The following is a 21,079-nucleotide window of genomic DNA, read 5'->3' on the forward strand; positions in this document are numbered from 1 at the left end:
ATTTATACAGGATGTTCCACCCAGTAGTAAGGGGCCACAAGCAGCTATGCCTTATGAACTCCTGGGTTTGCATTTACCATCACTTCTAGCTTGGTGTCAACTCTCATTTCCTGCTGCTGTCAAGATGTCCAGCCATAGTAAGCATCCTACCTCTTCAGGGACATACACTGCTCCTAATTTGCTACCAACCAACCCCCAACTTGTCAGAAACCTGTTTAAAAGTAAACATTAGAAGTGAAACCACCTCTTTACTATGGGAATTAAAGGAGATCATACACATACAAAGGTTAATAATGCCTGCCTGACACAGAGTAAATGTTCGGGAAATATTAGCTTATTTTTTAATGAAAATGTTTGTTTTTTCTTTTTGAAGAAAGTTTAAAGCCTTTAGTGAGCTTACTTCCTAAATATCACCCATGTTCATTATTTCACCTAATTAAAACTTAAGTGTCTCCCAAATTTGTTATAAAGCTGGTTATCATTCATTATAGTTTTGCATTCATAACTGTATTTAGTCTTTTCAGACTATTCTATAAAAGAAGGAAAAGGGCATGCTGAATAATAATATTCTTTAATAATATTCCTTATAGCTCACTGGACCTGTCCAGTACCATTTAGGCTGGTGCTTCTCAATATTACCCTTATCCCATGGCACTTACTGAAAATGATGTATTTGTAAAAGACTTGGGATTAAGGCCAGAGTTAGACCCAGGGACACGGACTATGGCCATAGCCTCATCATCATCCCTGAAAGAAATGAGGATTTCGGCTCACAGGTGACCTTTCCATGAAGTTTGGGAAGCTGCAATTTATACATTTGCTAGACAATACTTTAGGGTGTTTAGTCTACATAATTCAGTCCATAAATCATTTAGCTCATGAATTGTATACGTTCATGCTCCAGATTCACAGAATTAGAAATGTTATTTCCCTACATTTAGAGACTGGTGAGAAAAGACAGGTTGATGATAACAAACATCACCAAAGCCAAATGTTCCTTTCAGATACTGCTATCATTATATTTAAAAAAAAAATTTCTCTTTTTTGGAAGGAGTCAAAACAACGTCAATTAGCCCCAGTCTTCAAATAACTTGAATATCAAAGATAATCTAAATTCTCTAGTAGAAAAATATTCTGCATTAGCACATTTAAGAACAAACTTTTAAAGAGATCCCATTTCCTTAATATCCCCCTTTAAAATTATGTAATTTAACATGTCTTTCAATATACCTCCTCTATTTTCTTTTATGACTATAAAGTTAGATTCCTTTTTTCAAAAGGTTTTCTCTTTACCATCATTAATTTTTTAAGTGAGTAATAATGGAATCTTACATGACTGGTGTATATACAAAAACCACTTTCATTTAAAACTTTTTCCAAGAAACCATCGACAAAGCTGGATTTACCATACATATACTACATCAAATGTTTGGACATCACTGTTCCAATGTAAGTCAAATACTAGTACTATAGGTCAACCAACACTCTGAGATGACTTGCTATTTTTTAAAGTAAAATAAATAACAGACCTGAGGAGTCACTGGTTCACTTCCATTAACACTGTCGGGAAATTTTGTGGCTTGTATAGATGCATTCTAAGAAAAAGAAAGAAACATTGGAACATCATTAAAAAAAAAGGAAGAAAAAACCAAAGTTTTAAAACTATCAAGAACAAAGGCCCTGTACCAAGACTTATTAGATACATTTATCAAACAAAATTAGTAATTGTTCATTTATTAGAATGTTTTCATGCAAGCCAAAACTAGTATGGTAAGTATTTTAGAAAATTCATTTTGCTGTAACATATGTAACTAAATAGCAAAGATTAGTATGTAGCAAAATTTATTTCAAGCTATCACATGTTTTTCCTCATCATTATGTCCCCAGTTTTTCCCCCACAACAAAATTAACATAAAGGTTTCAATTAATAAAACTCATTAAAATAGAAAACTATCCAGAAAAAGAGGTAATAGCAATAGTTGCCTGAAATAAAAGAATATTCAAATTTAAGTTACTTGGGCTGAGCTCTGAAAAATATCTTGGTAACAACAAATAGAAAGGCCTCATCCACTTGAGGCAGCAGTATAAATGACATTATTAGGACAACTTTCAGAAAAACCTATAAGTAAAAATAATCTTATTCTACATGTGAAAGTTTTATATTTTGTACTATTGGTAGGACAAATGGTCCAAGTGAAGCAACATTCTACTGATTGCATCATACTGGCATAGGTTCCATAATGAATGAGATTCTTTGAGATTAAAAATTCTATATTAAATTCATAATACACTAAGGGTCTAACTGAAATTAGAGCTTTAGAAGTAGCTCATGATAAAATAACTTCCATATTTTAAACAAGAGCATTTGACCAAATACTAGCCACTATGTTTCAGTAACTTGGTCTTTAATAGTACCTTTTCCCTACAACTCGATAGCTGACCAAGAAAAAGTCAGCCCTGCCCATGTGACTCAGTTGACTGGAGCATCATCCCATACAACAAAAAGGTTGTGGGCTTGATTTCGGGTCAGGGCACATACCCAGGTTATGGGTTCGATCCTCGGCCAGGGCACAAACAGGGGGCAACCAATTGACGTTTCTATCTCACATCGATGTTTCTCTCTCAAATCAATAAAGATATCCTTGGCCCTAGCTGTTGTGGCTCAGTGGATTGAGCACAGGCCTGCAAAGCAAAGGGTCGCCAGTTTGATTCCCAGTGCAGGGCCCATGCCTGGGTTGCAGGTCAGGTCCCCAGCAGTGGGCGTGCAAGATACAATCATACATTGATGTTTCCCTCTCTTTTCTCCCTCCCTTCTCCTCTCTATAAATTAATTAATTAATTAATTAATTAATTAATTAATTAAAAGCGCTATCCTAGGATTTTTTATTTAAGGAGGTCAAATCTCTGACCTTATTTACTCTAAAACATAAGTGCAAAAGGCCTTCAGCTTTGCAAAAGTGTCCTCAAATTCTTAAGCTCTCATTAGGTATTTGATACTAAGAAATTATTAATCTTTAGGTTAAATATATTGTGGTTATATTTTTTCAGTCTTTACCTTTTCAGAATATGTACCAAAATATATACCAAAATATTAAATATCTGAAATTTGCTTCAAATAATCCACCAGAGACGGGGTGGGGCAAAGCAGCATGTACAGGGAGGGCGGCGGCAGCGTGGCCAGGGAAGTCGGCGGGAGGTCCTAGTAAGGTGGCCGTGAGTTGTAATTGCTGACACTGGTAATGGGTACGAGAGGAGGAGGAAGAATCTTATACCACTGTCACTACTATTTCCACTTTTGTGATGTTTGAGTTTTCTCTGAATAAAAATTTAAATACCTCCTCCCTCTAATACAAAAGGAGTTATCAAATTTTATGAGTCCAAGGCATTTCTTTGAAGTTACGTAGGGGAGAAAGGTTGGGAGAACATAGGAACTAACTTTTATCTTCCTGCTCTTGGCCATTTCAAAGAATTAAAAGTTGTATACATGGTATACATTTGTGTAACATCATAAGTAATGTTTTCTAGCCCTAAAAATATAGTACATACTATAAAATTAAAAACATATTTTATAGGGATCAACAAGTCTCTCAGCCAGTCAGTATACTGAAAAATGAGTTAAATTATGGAGAAGAAAATGAAAGAATTCCATGAAATATTTAGGTTAGGAAGAACAGTGGCGAGAGTCCATATTCAATTTTTAAATAAATTACTTGACATATGATTGTAGTTCATACAAAAAAAGCTATTCTATGATTGCTTGAAATATCACTATATCAAACACAGCATAACAAAAATTTCCCTCCCTGTGTAATATTTCAATTTATATATTATATCATATATCTAAATAAATGCAGGACAGCTAAGGGAAGTATTGGCCTATAAACTTAAATTAGGGATCTTTAACCTTAAATCATGGATGTTTAGAAGCAAATTAGAGATTCTGTCACTATCTGTAATGCCTTCTCTATTTCTGCCCAGCAAACTCTTGTTCATCTTTCAACTTCCAAATGCCCCTTCTTTTATGAAGTTCCATGTGACTTGCCCCAAAGGACTAATACACTCCCTACACTCCCTATGCCTGTATTTTCTTCCATGACGCTTTAATTTATTTCCTTCCACTGGAAGTGTAGGTTGATACTTTTGTCTCCATACTAACATAAAGTCTTGGAGAGCAGGAGCCTTGCATTTTCATCTCAGTCCTCAGGCCCTACCATTTTGGTGACTGGTAGCCGAGGCTCAGTAAATGCTTGTTAAATCCTTACTTCCTTCAGTGTAGGAAGACTTCTGAAGGACTTCTCCCAGATAGAAGCCTAAAGAACTAGTTCAATGCAAGTCAATACCCAAAGTCACCAATACTTTCTCCTGGAGGCAATTCTTAGATAACAGGAAAACTCTCCTAAGGTGCATTGAATTTAAAAGCACACACAGGTTCGTTCTCTGCCAGATTTGTCTTCAATTATGTTCTGTTCAGTCTTTTAACAACTACTGATTGTTAAGCACTAAGGATACAGCAATTTTTAGAATTGGAGATAAAGATATGTATGTTTAAAAAAAAAACTAAATTAAGGAAAAGTCAGCAGCCTGTAAACTCCTAATGTAATGAATTAAGCCCTCACTAAATGTTTATTCTACTACAGGTTATGCTATGGTTGTTACATGAGGAAAAGTTTCTATCTGAACAAAACTCAATTTAAATGATATTACAAAGATTTTAGTCTACATAAATTACTTCTAAAGCCTCCATTTAAAAATTATTAGCATTTTTTCACATAGGTTAGGAATCAATACAAATTAGTACTTAAGGAAGTGGGCATAGAATAAGTTGTTTTTCTTCTTTTTTTATTCTCATTCTAAATCTCTATTACTACTACATGACTATAAAGCAGTATCATTTTGTTTTTAAAGAAGTTGGTAAGTTATCTTTAACTGGGATTCCCACGTCCCTCTCAAACCAGTTTTGAAAACAGCGAGGTGTTACTTGCAGCCAGAACTACGAGAAACCTCTTTCCCGGAGATTCAGGCTAAGGAAGGCATCTCCAGAACTCTTTTCTAAAACCAAGGCTAGAATATAGCTTAGGACTGCTAGTGGCTGTATACAGGCCCAGTCTTTACTGGCTGCATGGATTAAGTACAGAACTGTTTTTCATCACCAGCTACTTAGTAAGTTAAAGCAATTCTCACTGTTTAAAAAAACCTCAATCCCAGTTCAGTGTCTAATTTAACACCAAAAGCTATGCTTATTGAGCAAATATCTCTAAATTTTAATTTGCTAAATTAAGAACTTAGATATATTAGGGGAAATGTCCACTTTCCCGAAGTGAAATGATATACAAGATTCAAAATCGTATGAATTCAGTCAGCTAAAAAATGAGATAATTATTTCCTTTCAGATATTTAATACCCAGAAAACTGGCATTCCCCCAAAATAAGTTGTAATTATTTGTTACAGTAAAATCAACCTACTTACTCAATGGCATTTAATTGTAGATTTATACAAAATGCATTTTTTTCCCCTAAAAATGTGAGTCACATCTCAAAAAAAAATATCTTGGCCTCCTACCAAACAGAGATTTCTAACAATGCATACCTTTCTTAGTCAATGAGAAAACATTTCCTAGGAAGAAAACTTAGGAGTTTAGGCCAAGTGAAGGTAGTCTCCACTACATTAATAAAAATGGTGTTATTTTGTTGCTGTTAAAAAGCTACCAGAAAACACACCAGCCATGAGAATTCAGCAATTCACTCTCCGATTTTTTAGAGCAGGGTTAGCAACAGGGTGCTGAAGGTACTTTGCAAGATGGTAAGTGACAAGCAACGTAAGATTTGCTTCTAGAATTGCCAAATTACTTTGCCTCCCCAAAAGGGAATGCAGAAAGCCGTGGAAGGACTCACCACACTGTCAGTCTGTGTTTTAGGCTGTTTGGAGGAATCCAAAGCAAAGATAGTATACTCAGAGAGAAAAGCAGGCTCTGCTATCATCCCGGCTAGTAGCTGTCTCATTCAGTGTAATGAGCCGAGGTATAAAAATAAAACAAATGATGAAAAACAAATCATAAGGGCACGTTGCAAAGTGTTCTCACCACCCAGCACGCACATCACTGTGATGGCCTTGCACCACCACCGCCACCGCCGCCGGCACCGTCACCCCACCCCCCAAAATAATAAGTTGCTGTGAAAGGTTAGGAATGGAGATGAGTTGCATTGTTTAGAATCTCAAAGCCCAACTTTAAACAGCTTGCTTATTGGCGTATAAATAATATATGCAATGGGCACCACAGTGCAAAGCATGTCTAACAATTTGACCACACCAATAAGAACAATGCATGGTAAAGAACACAAAGCATAACATGAATACTGAGCCATCCATTTTTATACATTCAAAAAGACAGAATGAAAATTAATGGGAGAATAAGACACATAAAACGTTAAATAATCATTTATTTTTCCTTACACAAAAATAATGTTCTCCAATATGTACAGAAGAAACTTTTGAAACTTAAATTTATAAGTTTTAAGTATACATTCTATTGTATCTACCCAAGGAGTACCACTCAACATAAAAACCGACTTAAAAAACGTTTGTCCTACCTATCAGGTAGTCTCTAATATAGGACCAGTTTGGGTTTCCCAGCCTATGCCAATGCTAAGCCAGTGTGAGGTTCAGTTCAGTTCTCAATCATGAGGCTTCCCGGGGGACAGGAGCTTCATGTGAGGGCCGCAGACAGCTCTAAGCAGCAGTCCACAAAAGCTTTTTTTCAACCTCCTTTCAACAGTGCTGGGAGCCCCACTTCAGCCCCTGGCTTGTAGCCCTAAATCTAACTCTGGCAGCACAGACCCACCCCACCCTGCTTAACCAGAGTTCAAAAAGAAAATAAAGTCCTAACGTCTGCCCTAAGGCATCCGCTAGCATCCACTGTTACATAATGAATTATGTGTCTCCTATGATTAATGTATCTCCTATTAGGGTTGGTTTACATTGCACTTTGTGGTCAAAAATACCTTTTAAAGTTGTCAGAAAATGCTTCAAAAGCAAGGAGATAAAGTGATGATACTGCTTTGTCTTTCCTTCAGACACCATTTCTTAAGCTAGACCTATAAGAACAGAATCTTTAGTATTAAAATTTGGAAATTTGGAAAGAAATTTTTAAAAACTTAGAAAAAAACCAAAAAAGTAACCATTAGCTTGCTTGGGCTATTGTTAATGCTCAAATCATCCCTTTCAGAAAAAATTATTTTGTAAAGATATATTCATTAAACTGTTTTAAAACACCATAGATAAATCCTTTGTAAAAAGTAGTAGTAGTGATCAAGTTATTTTCAGGGTTTCAGCTGTACTGTCAAATATACTATCAAAAAAAAATCAACCTATAATATACTAAGAAAGAAACCATTAACACTAACAGTAAAAACAGTACTAATACTGCAGCTTTCATTCAAATTGGTTACATGTATAAACTAAGTTCCATAACATTAAACTTAAAATCATTAAGTTAAAGAAATGCAACATTGCAAATGCACAAAAGAATGAAATCAAAGAAAGTGCACACACACTTTATACTTTTATACAATTTTGTCAGATCGTTTAAATATATGCACCAAGGACATAGTATATATGCCATTAACTTTTAATGCAGAAACTATACTATGAAGTGCTTAAGTTTTATTTTGTTATCAACATCTACTAAATAAAGGTTTAAAAATGTTTTGTTTTAACGTAATCTTCATCAAGACAATTTGGAAGTATCTTTCAAATTTTTAAAATTTGCCTATGTCCTATGACCTAGCAATCCCTTTCCTAGAAATCTATCCTACAGAATAATAGCATTATAAACATTTGTGTAAAATGCTCAGTGGAGTACTACTTATAATACTGAAAAGACTGTAAGGTTTAATTTACGATAGTAAAACTTTCTCCAAACTAATCTATAGAGTCAATGCAATCACAATAAAAATCTCCAATAGGTTTGTTTCATTGTCATTGTTGTGTTTTTTTAAATTGTGAGACTTGAACATCTGATTCTAAAATTTACCCTATTTTGCCATATATAATGTGCTCCTGTGTACAATGCACACCCACATTTTTGACCCAAACTTTAAAAAAAAAATCTTTTGTTTTAATTTTTCAATTCAACTTTTTGTTTATTTAGAAACAAAACCAATCATCATATTACAGGGCATTATTTTGCATACAAATATCATTATTGCTTTCTAGAGTTACACTTTTAATGCATAAGCATAAAAAAGGAATTAAAAACATTTATATAGATATGGAATTAGTACTACCTATATATAATGCCCATCTTTATTCTCCCCTCAAAAATCTGGGCAAAAAAGCACAGTATACACAGCAAAAATGTATGTTACATGGAATTTCTATGGAAAGGAATAGGAATAACCGAGACATTCAAGAACAAAGTGGGAATTATGGAGTGAATCCCCTCCACCAAAAATTGATTTAGACCATAACCCTCAATGTGATGGCATTTGGAAGCAGAGCCTTTGGGGGGTAGTTAGATGGGCTCATAAGGATGAGGTCCTCACGATGGAATTTTTGCCCCTTATAAAAAAGAGACATGAGAGCTGCCCCCTACCTAATTCTCCCCACCTGCATCTCTTCCCCAGGTATATGCACCAAGGAAAGGCCATGCTAGGGTATAATAATAAGATAGCTGTCTGCAAATCAGCTATCTGGAGGAAGGACCTCACAAGACACAGCATCTGCTGGCACCTTGATCTTAGACTTCCCAGCCTCCAGAACTGTGGGAACTGTTTGTTGTATAAGCCAGCCAGTCGATGAATTTTTTTTTCAGCAGCCCAAACTAAGACAGGGAAGACCTGCTCTACTGAAGGCAAAATGTAATATACAATTATTTATTAAGACAGTGTGGTATCAGATCAAAGACAACAGAACTGAATACAGAGCTCAGAAACAAATCTGCTCAAATACAGACACTTAATTTCTGAAAAATGGTAGCACAGTAGAGTAGTGTAAAAAGAATGAGACCACTAGATAACCATGGGGGTGGGGGGGTGAAACTTGATCCCTTCCTCATACCATATTGAAAAAAATCATTTCCAAATGAGTATAGATCCAAATGTGAGGAGTAAAACAGGGTAATACAGGAAAATCTGAGGGCCAGAAAAAATGTCTTTACTGCAAATATACTAGACACAAAATAAAATACTGACAAATTGGAGTACATTAAAACTAAGAAATTCTGTTCATCTCAGAATACCATTAAGAGCTTAGTAAAAAGCAAGCTACAGAGTGGATGAAGATATCTGCAAGGCATATATATCTGTAAGGCATATATATCCAATTTAAAAAGAAAAACAAACTATCCACACTATATAAAAAAGGACTGCTACAGAGCAATTAAAAAAAAAAAAAAGACAAACCAAGAGAAAATAAGCAAGAGACTTGAGCACTTCACAAAAGAAGATATCAAATGGCCAATACACAGAAAAAAATGCTCAATCTTATTAGATATAAGAGAAATGCAAATTAAAACTGTAAGAGAACACTACACACCCACCAAAATGGTTGAAATTAAAAAGACTAACAAGGATGTACAGCAACAATTACTCAAACTGGTGGAAAGGTAAAGTTTTACAACTTTCCTGAAAAATAATGGTCATTATCTTCTGAAGTGTCAAAATTCTGAATACCCTATGACCCAGTACTTCTACTCTTAAGCACATAGCAAAAGAAATGCAGGAACATGTGTATCAATAGAAATGTGCAATAACATTCACAGCAGCATAATTTATAATAGACAAAAACTGGAGACAGAGCAAATGTTTCACTGCAATGTTTACAATAGAAAGCACACTTAGGTGGTACTAAAAGAGAAGGAAGGAAGCAAACACAGAAAGTCAGGAGGATGGTCATCTTTTTGGGAGAAAAGGGGAGGCAGCTAAATAGTGCTGACACTGTGCCTTTTCTAGATCTGGGTGGTGCTTATATGCGGATTCACTTTTTAATAATTCACTGATTTATACATTTATGTTTTACCTTCTTTTCTGTTACCTGTGTCAAATGTCACAAAAAGATAAAAAGTTGAAAAAAATATAATCTGAGCTATGGTGCCAGCCACAAGTCAGATGGCATTAGTAAAGCTACTTCACAGTTTCTAAACACTAGCTTGAAACTCTAGAACAAATTGTTATCAAATCATTCTGAAAACTTCAAATATTAAATGCAGAGTATATCATCCTCTCAAATAAAGATTCTCAAAGAACACTTTACAAAACATACTTTACGAAAACATAACTACTATTAGCAAAAAAAAAAAAAAAAAGTTACTAACAAAAACAAAACCTAAGAATTAAATAATTGACCTGTCAAAATAATTTCCCTTTTTGTTATCAACAGCAGCATTATATTTTGGATTAATAAACTTCTTGTAAGAGGTTTATTAAAGAAGAAATTCCAAGCTTACCTCTCTGTTGGGTGTACCTTCATCAAGTTGCTCTGTAAATGAAGATGTCCTGCTCCTCGTTCCTGTTGGCGTTGAAGAATTGGAGGAAGCCTAAATTTAAAAATTATTGTACAAGTTAGAAAGACTGTAGTGACTAATACACTATGCACTTGCTAGGTAGTCATTCTCTCAATCCATGACCAAAGAACCCAGCAAAAGGAAAAGAGCAAGTATATGAAAAACTGAAAAGGATCTAAAACATAAGCAATTAGGAGACCCAGGCCATCTCCTGGGTCCCTGGTCTTACTCTGCTACCAACTAGGACTATGATCTTAGCTAAACCAACTTTTTGAGGGTTATGTGTCATCATCTATACAAGGTTGTGACGGTAAAGTAAGATGACAGTAATAGGGAAAACTAAAACCAGGTAAGGAATATATGAACACTCTGTGTAACTTTTCTGTAAATCAAAATTACTCCAAAATAAAAAGTTCATTTAAGAAAAATAAGGTTGTTAATTCAATCTTTAAAGTGCTTCCCAGCTCTAGTAGTCAATACTGTGAAATGCACAGATAAGCATCGCTCTAGTAAACGGCAGGCCTTGCTTTGAGTCTACCTTACACACCACAGCTAGATACAGAGAAGCATTTAGTTCTATGAAGGACAGACAGCCTGACTCCTAAAATCCTCAGCCACAAAAACCCTCAGGAGAAAGGGTCCAAAATTTAAACTATGACTCTGAGGCCTACTTGAGGTGAGCTACAGACCGTCCTAAAAGTATAGAGCCAAAATTTCAGGACTCTTCCCTGATATTAATACAAAATACTATTGAATGTAAACTTCAATTGAAAAATGAAGTTTTAAAAATAATTTTTTTTAAAAAAAGATGTCCAACAAATGGTGTTGGGACAAATGGCTATCCATATGAGGAGACAGAAACACCAATCAGACCATCACTTTGTACTTAAGCTATATTAAAGATTGAAATGATTTTTAAAAATCAAAATATAAAAGAAAATATAGAGTCTATTTCTATATCTCTGAATAGGACGAAGATTTTTATGGCAAAAGCAGAAATCAAAAGAAACAGCAATCAAAAGGAGGAGGGGGAAAACATCAACAAAACATGATGAAAATTTAATATCCTTTTTTTTCTAAACAGCTCATATAAGCTTGTAAGTTACACATCAGAAAACTTACTGACCCTCTTTGTACCTAGAGCACGTGGCCAATGAACACACCCACGTGAGACTGAGTCATAGTGAGTGATGTGAGGAAATAAGCAGACAAAATTAAAGCTCATCAGCTGAAGAGCACGGAGACGGCTTCAGGCAACCATGACAGGAGCTGTGCGCTGGGAACCCAGCGCTGGTGCCCAGCAGAGGCAGGTGCATCGTTCTTGCTAGTGCGGTCCCCCCACTGCGGCTGGGCAGAGCAATCAGCCCGGACTTTCAGGCCGTCCTGGAAATTCTGTAAGCTACCAAATATTATTTAATAAAGTTCTTTTCTGCTTAACTAGCTGGACTGAGTTCTGTTGCTTACAACTAAGAACTCCAACACACATACCATCTACAAGATGAACCAGAAAAATCAACAATAGATGAAATTCGCTACATGCAGAAGTTACCTTAAAAAATAAGATACCTTTTCCCAGAATAAAGAGACAATAGGTCTTAAAATTTTAAACAAGAAGATGATTGAATGTGAAATAAAACTAAAGCCTTATCAATGTCTTAAATGTCTAGAAAAGGTATGACTAGAGGTCAATGTTGTGCTTGGAAAATGGGAATGGAAAGCATACTCACTGGACCACATTTATCCAGGACTGAGACTACACTGAAAACTTTCAGACCACTTCAGAAATAGTTTTCTCTGAGGTTGAAAGAAAGTAAGGGGGAGGGAAAAATTAAAAGAAATAAATTAATAAAAAAAAAAAAAAAAAAGAAAGTCAATAAACCCCTCCTACACCCAGAGCCATAAATTTCAAACCATGCCAGCTCCAAAGGCTGCAGATGCTTCAAAGGCTGTCACTATGAGAAGGAGGAGCTCCAATTCCAACTACTTTTAAATGGTTATATGTAATATGTCCTTTAATAAAAAGGCCACTGGGCAGGGGGCGGGGGAGGAGACAAAAAGACAGGAAAGTAATTGGAAAGTGCTACTAGGCTAGAGGGAATAGCTCTTGACCAACCATCTCTGCTGTGGTTCCATCATCTCCAGGTCATCTTTGGGTTACTAATTCAGCTTTCCAATTGCCCTGGGGCCAGAAACAGCTACTCTAGATGGTGACCTTCCAATTGCTTGAAAAATACAGCCCTGCTGTGAATTTTAAAAATTGGCACTATGTCTTTTTACCTTAGCCTCACGTGAGCCTAATCAGTAATTGAGAGCCTTGTCAGCTCTGGATAAACCGGCAAAATCAAATGTTGGGGTTTATAAATTTGAAGACTAGGTTCTAAAACACACTGTCCCCAGAAAGCAGTGCCACCTAGCAAGGTTTGGCCTGATAATTCTAAGTCTTCCTCTCAAGTTACAAGAGTGCAGAACATATGAGGGAATGGATGTGACTACAAAGTATAAAACATGCATAAAAAACTAACTGTAGTTGAGCATTTATCCCAAGGTCCTGGATCTTTAATGGTCTAGCCTCACTTCAAAATATAAAAGGATTTAGATTCCTTCAAAATAAACTTGGTCTAATTAATTCTCACAGCCACGATAAATCTGAAGACAGATTCCTAAGCTATTGTCAAGAATCTTGATGGTTATATCCAAGCTCACAATTAATATTTTTATTGCCAACTGACTGTTATTATTAGTATGAGACCAAAGGCCCCAACTTTAGTATATACAAGAAAAACTATTTCAGCCACTGCAGTATGCAGAATTCTAAGATGACCCCAAATGACCCTTGCTTGTGAATGTGATGAGATATCACTCCCCTGATTACTTAACCTTACATAGCAAAAGGGATTTTGCAGATATATTTAAGGGGACTAATCAGCTGACTGTGAATTAATCAGAAGGAGGTTATCTAAATGGATCCAACGTGAACACAGGAGCCGTTCTAAAACAAGCCCAAGTGCAGAGGCAGGCAGTAGGCAGAGAGCTGCACTCCCACTGTCCTGAAGAAAGCAAAGTGGCTGTGGGAGGCCCAGGGACAAGGACCTCAGGCAGCAATTAGGAGATGAAAGTGGAACCACAAAGGACAAAATTCTACCACAACCATGTGAGCATGGAAGAGGACCCTAAACCCCAGATGAGTACAGTTTGGAAGACACCTTGATCTTAGCCTTTTGAGATGCTGAGCAGAGAACCCAGCCACACCAGGCCAGACTCCTGACACATAGACTGTGAAATAGTAACTGAGTTACCAGACACTAAGGTTGCAGTAATTTGTTATACAGTATTAGAAAACTAATATAGTCACCTTTAGGAATAATAATGCTTGAATGCCTTGTCTGAGTATACTATGACTTTTCATTATCCATCAAGAGTCTACTCAGATGTCCTCCTGACTGACCCCCTCCACAAATACCTTCTTATATGTAGCCACAACACCCTGTGCACACCACCACCATACCAGGAGTACTTACTTGTCTCTCAACCCCATGGTACAGAGAGGACATATACCCTTCAAGGCAAATCCAACACCCAGCATAGCACCTTAGCAGGCTCTGTTAAATAAATAAGTACTCTACAATTACAAATGCTTTCAAGTACTTTATCTCTTTTGAGCCTCACAACCAATCTGAAAGGTAAGCGGAGCAAGTATCACCTGCAATTTCCTAATGAGAAAAGGAGCTCAGAATGCTTGTTCAGAATGTTTATGTGGCTTGTCCAGGGTGCACACTGCAAGATCTGGGTTAGCATACAGGTCTTCTGATACCCACATCCACTTCCCCAGTATTCTTTAGATCACTGTTTCTCAAATTTTTTTCACTAGGATCCATAGTGAAAAAAAATTTTTTTAATTAAAAAGAAACCATTTCACACATAGTCACCTCTAAAACAAAAGTTTTATAGAACCTTAATCTTTATGATATAAGATGCCATATTTTCAAAATAGAAAAAAAGCTGATCCCAACACTTTTACCACTAAAAAAAGAAACTTAGGATATACAAAAAAAATTTATCCAGACTCGAAAGATTTTTTTTTTAAAGGAAAAAAAAGGGGGGGGGGAGCTAAAAGGAAAGTAAAGGAATAAAAAAAAAAAAAAACCAGAAACTTTCTATAATCAAAGGATAAAGAGAATATTCAAAGATCAGGTTAACTACTAATTAAGAAAGAACAGATCTGAAATTAGACTTTTCATCTGCAACAAAGATAAGGGAGAAATACATTCAACCACCTAAGGGAAAATTTTCAACCCAGATCAAGAGCAAACAAATATATCCTCTTGAGTGGGAAAAAGTCCTTTCACACCCCACTAAATTCTTTGGGGCATGGTAACTTCAACACAAAATAATTTGTACTCAAAAATGAAGAAATAATAAAATATACAAATTAAAGAGCCCTTGCTAAAGAATTTCTGTCATCTGTTACAAAAGGACTGTCATCAAGAAAGTTTGTTGTGCTTTTTAATTCACACATGAAATAAATCCTTAAAACAATAATCCAGAACTACTCATCCTGAAGGGTTCCTGAATAGATAAAACTCTGAGACTAGAACAGAATCCAGTTTCTATCAGTAGTTGATCAGTAATGATTTCCTTTTACATTCTGGACAAATATACATATTATCAAATGGGAATGTTTTAAATCTTTTGTACACAAAGTGATTTTTTTTGATCCAGCTGCACTGTCTCACCAGAGGCACCAACCTGAAACTGGGAACTCTGATGTGTTAGCCTGTAACTAGCTTTTTATTGTTACTCTAAAATCCACCTCTCTGCTAATGCATAAAAGCACTTAACTTTCATGGAGAAAAACTAAGCTTTACAAATAAAAAATAATAATAATAATCTCACCAGCACCTTTGAGCATACCCTTCTTAAATTATTTCCACTGTCTGTACATAAATACACTTAAATATATATTTCCCCTGCAAAATCGGGATCACACACTGCTTTTCAATCGTTCAAAACAATATCTTTACATGTTAATAATACTTTTCTGTGGGCTCTAACACAAGCTGTGTATTACTAGGCAACTTACATCTTTGAGCTTTACTCCATCTACCAAAGATTATCTTCATCTTAGGATAATGCACAACTAAATGAAATAATCCGTGTAAAACAGTAAACAAAATGCTTTGCACATAGTAACAACACAATGAATTTTGGCATTTTTAAAGGCTGCATAATAACTCACTACCTAAAACAACTTTCTATTGTTGAAGTTTTAGCCAATTTTTATCTACTAAAAAAACATTGAAATGAAAATCCAAGTGACTTAATTTTTAACGCATCCTAAATTTTCTTAGAATAAATTTCTAGAGATGGCATCCTGGATCAATGCTATTTTACACATTCCCAAACCTAAATGCCTCACATTCACTACCATGACCACTTCTCCACATTATTCTATGTTCCTTAAATAACTGTGTTTTGTAAAGAAACGCCTGCAGTAAATGGCATGAAAAGTAAAACATTTAGTATTTAAATTTTAGTCACTACTTACATTTTACAAGGGAGAATGAATGAGCAAGCTTTCACTGCCATGTTCCAATATATTTCGAGCAATGGCTTACTCTACACGAGCTTTAAATTTAAGAAAACAACTTCAACTTAAGAGTTCGGAACAAACTCAACGCAACAGATGTTTGATTTAATAGTTGTTTAAAAGTTATATAAATGTTACGTTAACAATGTATTAGAAATGCCAAATTAGTCAAATCTCAGGCTCCTTGTAAAAACTAAAATTAAGAGAGTTTTACTCAATCTGTTGAGATTCTGAAAAGCTAGAAACTCAGCAGAAGCCCTCATCTTCACTGGAGAGACCACGTGCGGCCGGAACCACAACACACTTTCACTGGTGCTTAGCAGCCTGTTTAACATTAACACGCCCCCCTCTTCCCTGGAAACTGCCGTTTCCTGAAGCAACAGCATTCGTGAAAAATAAACACAAGACTCTTGAAAAAGAAGAAGAAGCCGGGCTCTGAGGAGGCACAAGCCTGGCCCAGCCTCAGAGTGTTAGCCCCGGCGCCTGTCCCGGATCAACCAAGTTATGCGAAGTGGCTAACTCGTGACAGCCTCGGGCGCTGGACGCCGGCCACACCGCCACCGCTTTCAAGTCCCAACGCTCCGGCAAACAGCCTGGCCTGAAATGGCTCGACCCTTGGCCCTCACCCCAGGCCCAGGGTTTGGATTAGACTTCCGTCACGGTCAGGAGTCCTGCGGCGTCCTGGCCCCTTCGGAGCTCAATCTCGGGTCGGGGATGGGAGAAGGGACTTCAGTCAAGAGGTCAGATATTCCTAGGGACCCTGGTTTTCCCATGCCGCCCTCACTCCTGAGCTGGAGTCTCGGCTGGCTAGGGGAACTTTGCATACGGGTCAAAAATCATGCAAGACCAGAGCCCCTCTCATTTATTCTCAGGCCGGGGGCGGGCATTAGGGAAGAACTCTTAACAGAGGTCAGCAGCTATCATGACCGATCCGGCCACCTCCACCCACTCTCCGGAACGGAGTTCTGGGAGAAGGACCTAGGCCAATTTGAGCTCATTCCCAGTCCAGGGTCGCGGGGGAGCGGGGGGGGCGGGGACGGGGGCGCAATCCTCAGGTTACAGGTCAAGGGTCACGGAAGAACCTCCCCTCTTCTCTGCCCCGGAGCCGGTGTCAAGGGGTATCGAAACTAGGATAGAGCGGCAGCCATAGTACCTGACCAGAGGCCAGCGCCTGCTGCAACTGCTGCTGCTCCTCGCTGATCTTTTGCTTCAGTTTCTTGAACATGGTGCGGCGCGGGCGGTCCTGAGTGTGAATGAGACCCGAGGGGCGGGTGCCCAGAGAGACCCAGCCCGGCAGCGACGGCGGCGTCTCTACACCAGGGACCGAGGGGGCCGGGCCTCGCCGCCTACTCCTCGGGCTCGCGGGCGGATCGGGACTCTCGTCCTGAGATGTCTGCGTCGCCGCCGCCGCGTCTCTTTCTTCTCGGTGCTACTGGTTGGTCTCGGCCCCCCATCCAGCCCCGGCAGCGGCGGCGGCGGCGACAACGGCAGCAGGTGAACGGCGTGCCAAAGACGCCTGCGCGGCCTACGTGGAGCTCGCCAAGGGGCCTCTACGGAGCGCCGCAGTGGACAAGCATGAGGTCGAGCCGGCACATGCGCGCTCGGGTGTCGCTTCCGAACGCGGGAGCGTGCACGGACACGCAGGCGTCTGTGCTGCCCGCACACATTGCGTGCGGTGATACGCTCAGAGCCGGGAGCCGGGGCTGGTCGGAGGCCTGCGCTGATGTGCACGCGGGCTTCGGCGTTGCGAAGTTAGGCTGGGAGGGTACTACTTCGATTGAGCATGGCAGGCCTGGCGGGCCCACGGCGAAGAACCGAGTGTGTAAGCGTCGGGGTGGAAGAAGGGGCGATCAGGGAAACTGCCATGAGCTCTGAAGGACAGTGTACTTTTTGTTCAGTATTTGTGCACATAAGTACCTAGTGCTCCGACTGCTCCCCAGGGGAGTGCCTGACACTAGGCTCCCAGGGTCCAAATGTTTCAGAACGTTACTGTAAGATCTCAGTCATTTGGACATCTGCCTGTATTTTTTTTTTATTTCACTGAAATAATATATTATCACACACACATTCAAAAATCTATGTCATCCTAAGTGCCAGGTACTTGCGGATGTTAAAAGAATTCACAGCCTAGTGGAAGATGGCAGATTCCTAAGAAGTATACATTTAACCCTGGCACATGTGATCATTCTAAAGAATTTAACGTTGATCTGCCTGATTATTCCAACACCTACACTTTGCGCATCTGTGAACATGCTGTACCAAATTGCTTCACATTGCCTTAGATATCAGAGCCTGACAGAGTGTATGATGATCACATTTTAGCAAATTTTATTTGCTAGCAATTATAGGAGCAAGTTTGGTCTCTAAGATTCCATAGCCTGATCCCTAAATATGTTAAAACCAGAGCAGGGCCTGGGCTGAACACTAAATTGACAACTGGGCTAATTCCTCCTGTATTTCATAGTAAACACCTATACTATAATTACCAAAAGAGTTTCTTTTCTTTTTTTTTTTTAAGAAGTCTTTCTTGGTCCTGGCTGGGTAGGACATCGGTTGGTTAAGAGCATTATCCCCATATGCCAATGTTGCAGGTTGAATCCCCAGTCAGGGCACATACAAGAACCAACCTATGAATGCATAAATAAGTGGAACAACGAATTGATGTTTCTCTCATCATTAAAAAAAAATTTTTTTTTTAAAGACAAAACTACAGGGAGAGAACAGACAAGTATTTACTAGGAGCTGAGAGGAGCAGAGGTGGGATGGAAGCAGGGAGGTATGTTAACTATAAAGGGACAGGCTAAGGGAAACTTTGGGATGATAAAACAGTTCATATTGTAACTATCATAGTGGATATACAACTCTATGCATTTGTCAAAACCCAGAAAAAATATATACTACAAACTCTGAATTTCACTGTATAAAAATTTTTAAATAAAAATTAAAAATCTGAGGCTCAGAGAGGTTAAGAATCTCACCCAAAGTAACACAGCTTGCATACAGTGCAGGCAGCATTTGAACCCAGAGCCTTCATGGCTCTAAAGCCTATAGCCGTTCTCCTTTCGGCAGCAAGAAAAAAAAATAAAAATAAAAGTAAAATAAATAAAGTCTATAGCCACACCACCACCCACACTGCCTCTGGATCCCTTAGTGCAGAGGCTGAGACTCCCATTGATACCGATTTCTCTATGTTCAACTCTCTGCTCCCAAACAATCTACCCATTGATTGCTTCCTCACTAACATACATTCTTTCTTAATTGCAAATACATATATTTTTTATTTTATACTTTCAGAGAATTATTCTCAAATGGGAAATTGCTACAGCTGTATTCTTCAGATGCCAGATTTGCCAACTTTTGGGTTTGTTTGTTTTTTTTAAATCTTCACCTGGGATACATTTATGAACTTTAGAGAAAGAGGAAGGGAGAGCAAGAAACAATGGGAGAAGGAAACATCAGTCAGCTGCCACAGGTATGCCACTCTGACCAGGGATCGAACCTGCAGCCTTTCAGTGTACAGATGACACTCCAACCAACTGAGCCATATCTGCCAGGACAAGATTTGCCAACATTTGTTATGTGGGATGGGAGGAACACACATTCATATTCTCTCTCTCTATCTCTCCCTCTTCTCTCTCTCTCTCTCTCTCTCTCTCTCTCTCTCTCTCTCTCTCTCTCTCTCTCTCTCTCTCTCGGTAGCAAGTACCAGAGATCCAGTGTAGATAGAAATACTTGTATCACTATATATGCTGTTTTAATGTACTTCATTAGAACACTTTGAAACATATTATGTTTTTATATTTACTTTGCAAAACAATGAACTATGGCAATATAAATTAAAGTTATAAAACAGTTGGAAAACCTCCCATGAAAGAAAGGTCTACACATCTGTGTCTAAACTTAGACTATGATTCTCCCAGGAGTTTAGCCAACTTTTCAGCCTGAATTCTTTAAAGATTTTTTTTTCGTATCTCTGTTTTCAATTTAATTCCCATTGTAGGCAGAAAGTAAGTAAACTAGGGGATAGTGTGGGGATACATTATTATTGCTATTGGCCATGTTTGACAAATAGGCACAAATAAGAGCAAAAAAAATGACTTTCCCAGAGTCATCTAATCTCAGTGGCAGAGCTGGAACCTGACCTCAGGCCTTCTTGCCCTTTGTCCTGATCTCCAACTATAGTATGTTTAACACTTCCTTCTCTTCTCTGAAACACACCTTGCTCATTTTTTTTAAGCGATTCAATTTAATTTTTAACAGTTTTATGATAGTTTACATGACATGTCCTAGAGCTGTTTGCACAGCTGATGATTCAATCTAATGAGAAGAATCTTTTGAAGGGAAAACCCAACATTGGGCTGAGGGGGGTAAAAATCATATTTTGCCCCTGGCTGGTATGGCTCAGTGCCCCACAAACTGAAATGTCACGGTTTCAATTCCCTGGGTTGTTGGTTGAATCCCCAGTCAGGGAGTGTAGAGAAGGCAGCCAATTGATATTTCTCTCCCTCTCTTACTCTCCTCTTTCCCCTCTCTCTAAAAATAAAAATAAATAATAATTTTTTAAAAAAATCTTCTTTCAAGAATGAGGCCTCTTGGAAACAAAAGGGTTAATGAAATGGAGATAAGGTGTCACATTCCTTGCTCCTTACTAAGTAACCACTTGATAATCGGACACCTAAGTAAACAAATTCACTATTCAAACATTTGGATGCCCTGCTGTGTTGTAAAAAAAAAGAGCACTTGGTCATATTCAAGATGTGTGGGTGGGTTCCTCCAATGGGAAAAGACTGGGTATTGTAATGAATAAGCACAGAGACATTAAACTCGCCGGGTTCAAATCCCAGCTTTGCCATTTATTCTGTAATGGGGAAAATTATTTAACTTCTGTATATTTCAGCTTCTTTATCTGCAAAAAGTAGACATGTCATTGTACCCATCAAACTTCCTGTGAGAATTAGTTTTTAGATAATAAGTTGGTATCTTGGAAAAAAAA

The 21,079-nt window shown here is 38.0% G+C and overlaps 1 protein-coding gene across 5 annotated transcripts in view; it reads right to left on the reverse strand.

Moving 5' to 3' along the window:
- GOLGA4 (golgin A4) overlaps nt 1-17,649 on the reverse strand; it is a 90,260-nt gene extending 72,611 nt beyond the window's left edge. For 3 of the 5 annotated variants that reach the window (XM_054595235.1, XM_054595237.1, XM_054595234.1), the window contains exons 1-4: nt 17,240-17,649; nt 10,443-10,532; nt 5,893-5,991; nt 1,530-1,595 (exon numbers count right to left, since the gene is read on the reverse strand). In XM_054595235.1, coding sequence (XP_054451210.1) covers nt 1,530-1,595; nt 5,893-5,991; nt 10,443-10,532; nt 17,240-17,311 — 327 coding nt within the window. In that variant the 5' untranslated portion in view covers nt 17,312-17,649. Of the gene's footprint in view, nt 1-1,529; nt 1,596-5,892; nt 5,992-6,999; nt 7,093-10,442; nt 10,535-17,239 lie in introns of those variants that run through there. The other 2 variants (XM_054595238.1, XM_054595236.1) reach the window with 2 other exon arrangements.
- Nucleotides 17,650-21,079: the final 3,430 nt, after the last annotated feature.

The sequence above is a fragment of the Pteronotus mesoamericanus genome, unplaced genomic scaffold (assembly GCF_021234165.1).
Source record: "Pteronotus mesoamericanus isolate MK-2021 breed Mesoamerican mustached bat unplaced genomic scaffold, CSHL_Meso_final scaffold_54, whole genome shotgun sequence".
NCBI lineage: Eukaryota > Metazoa > Chordata > Mammalia > Chiroptera > Mormoopidae > Pteronotus > Pteronotus mesoamericanus.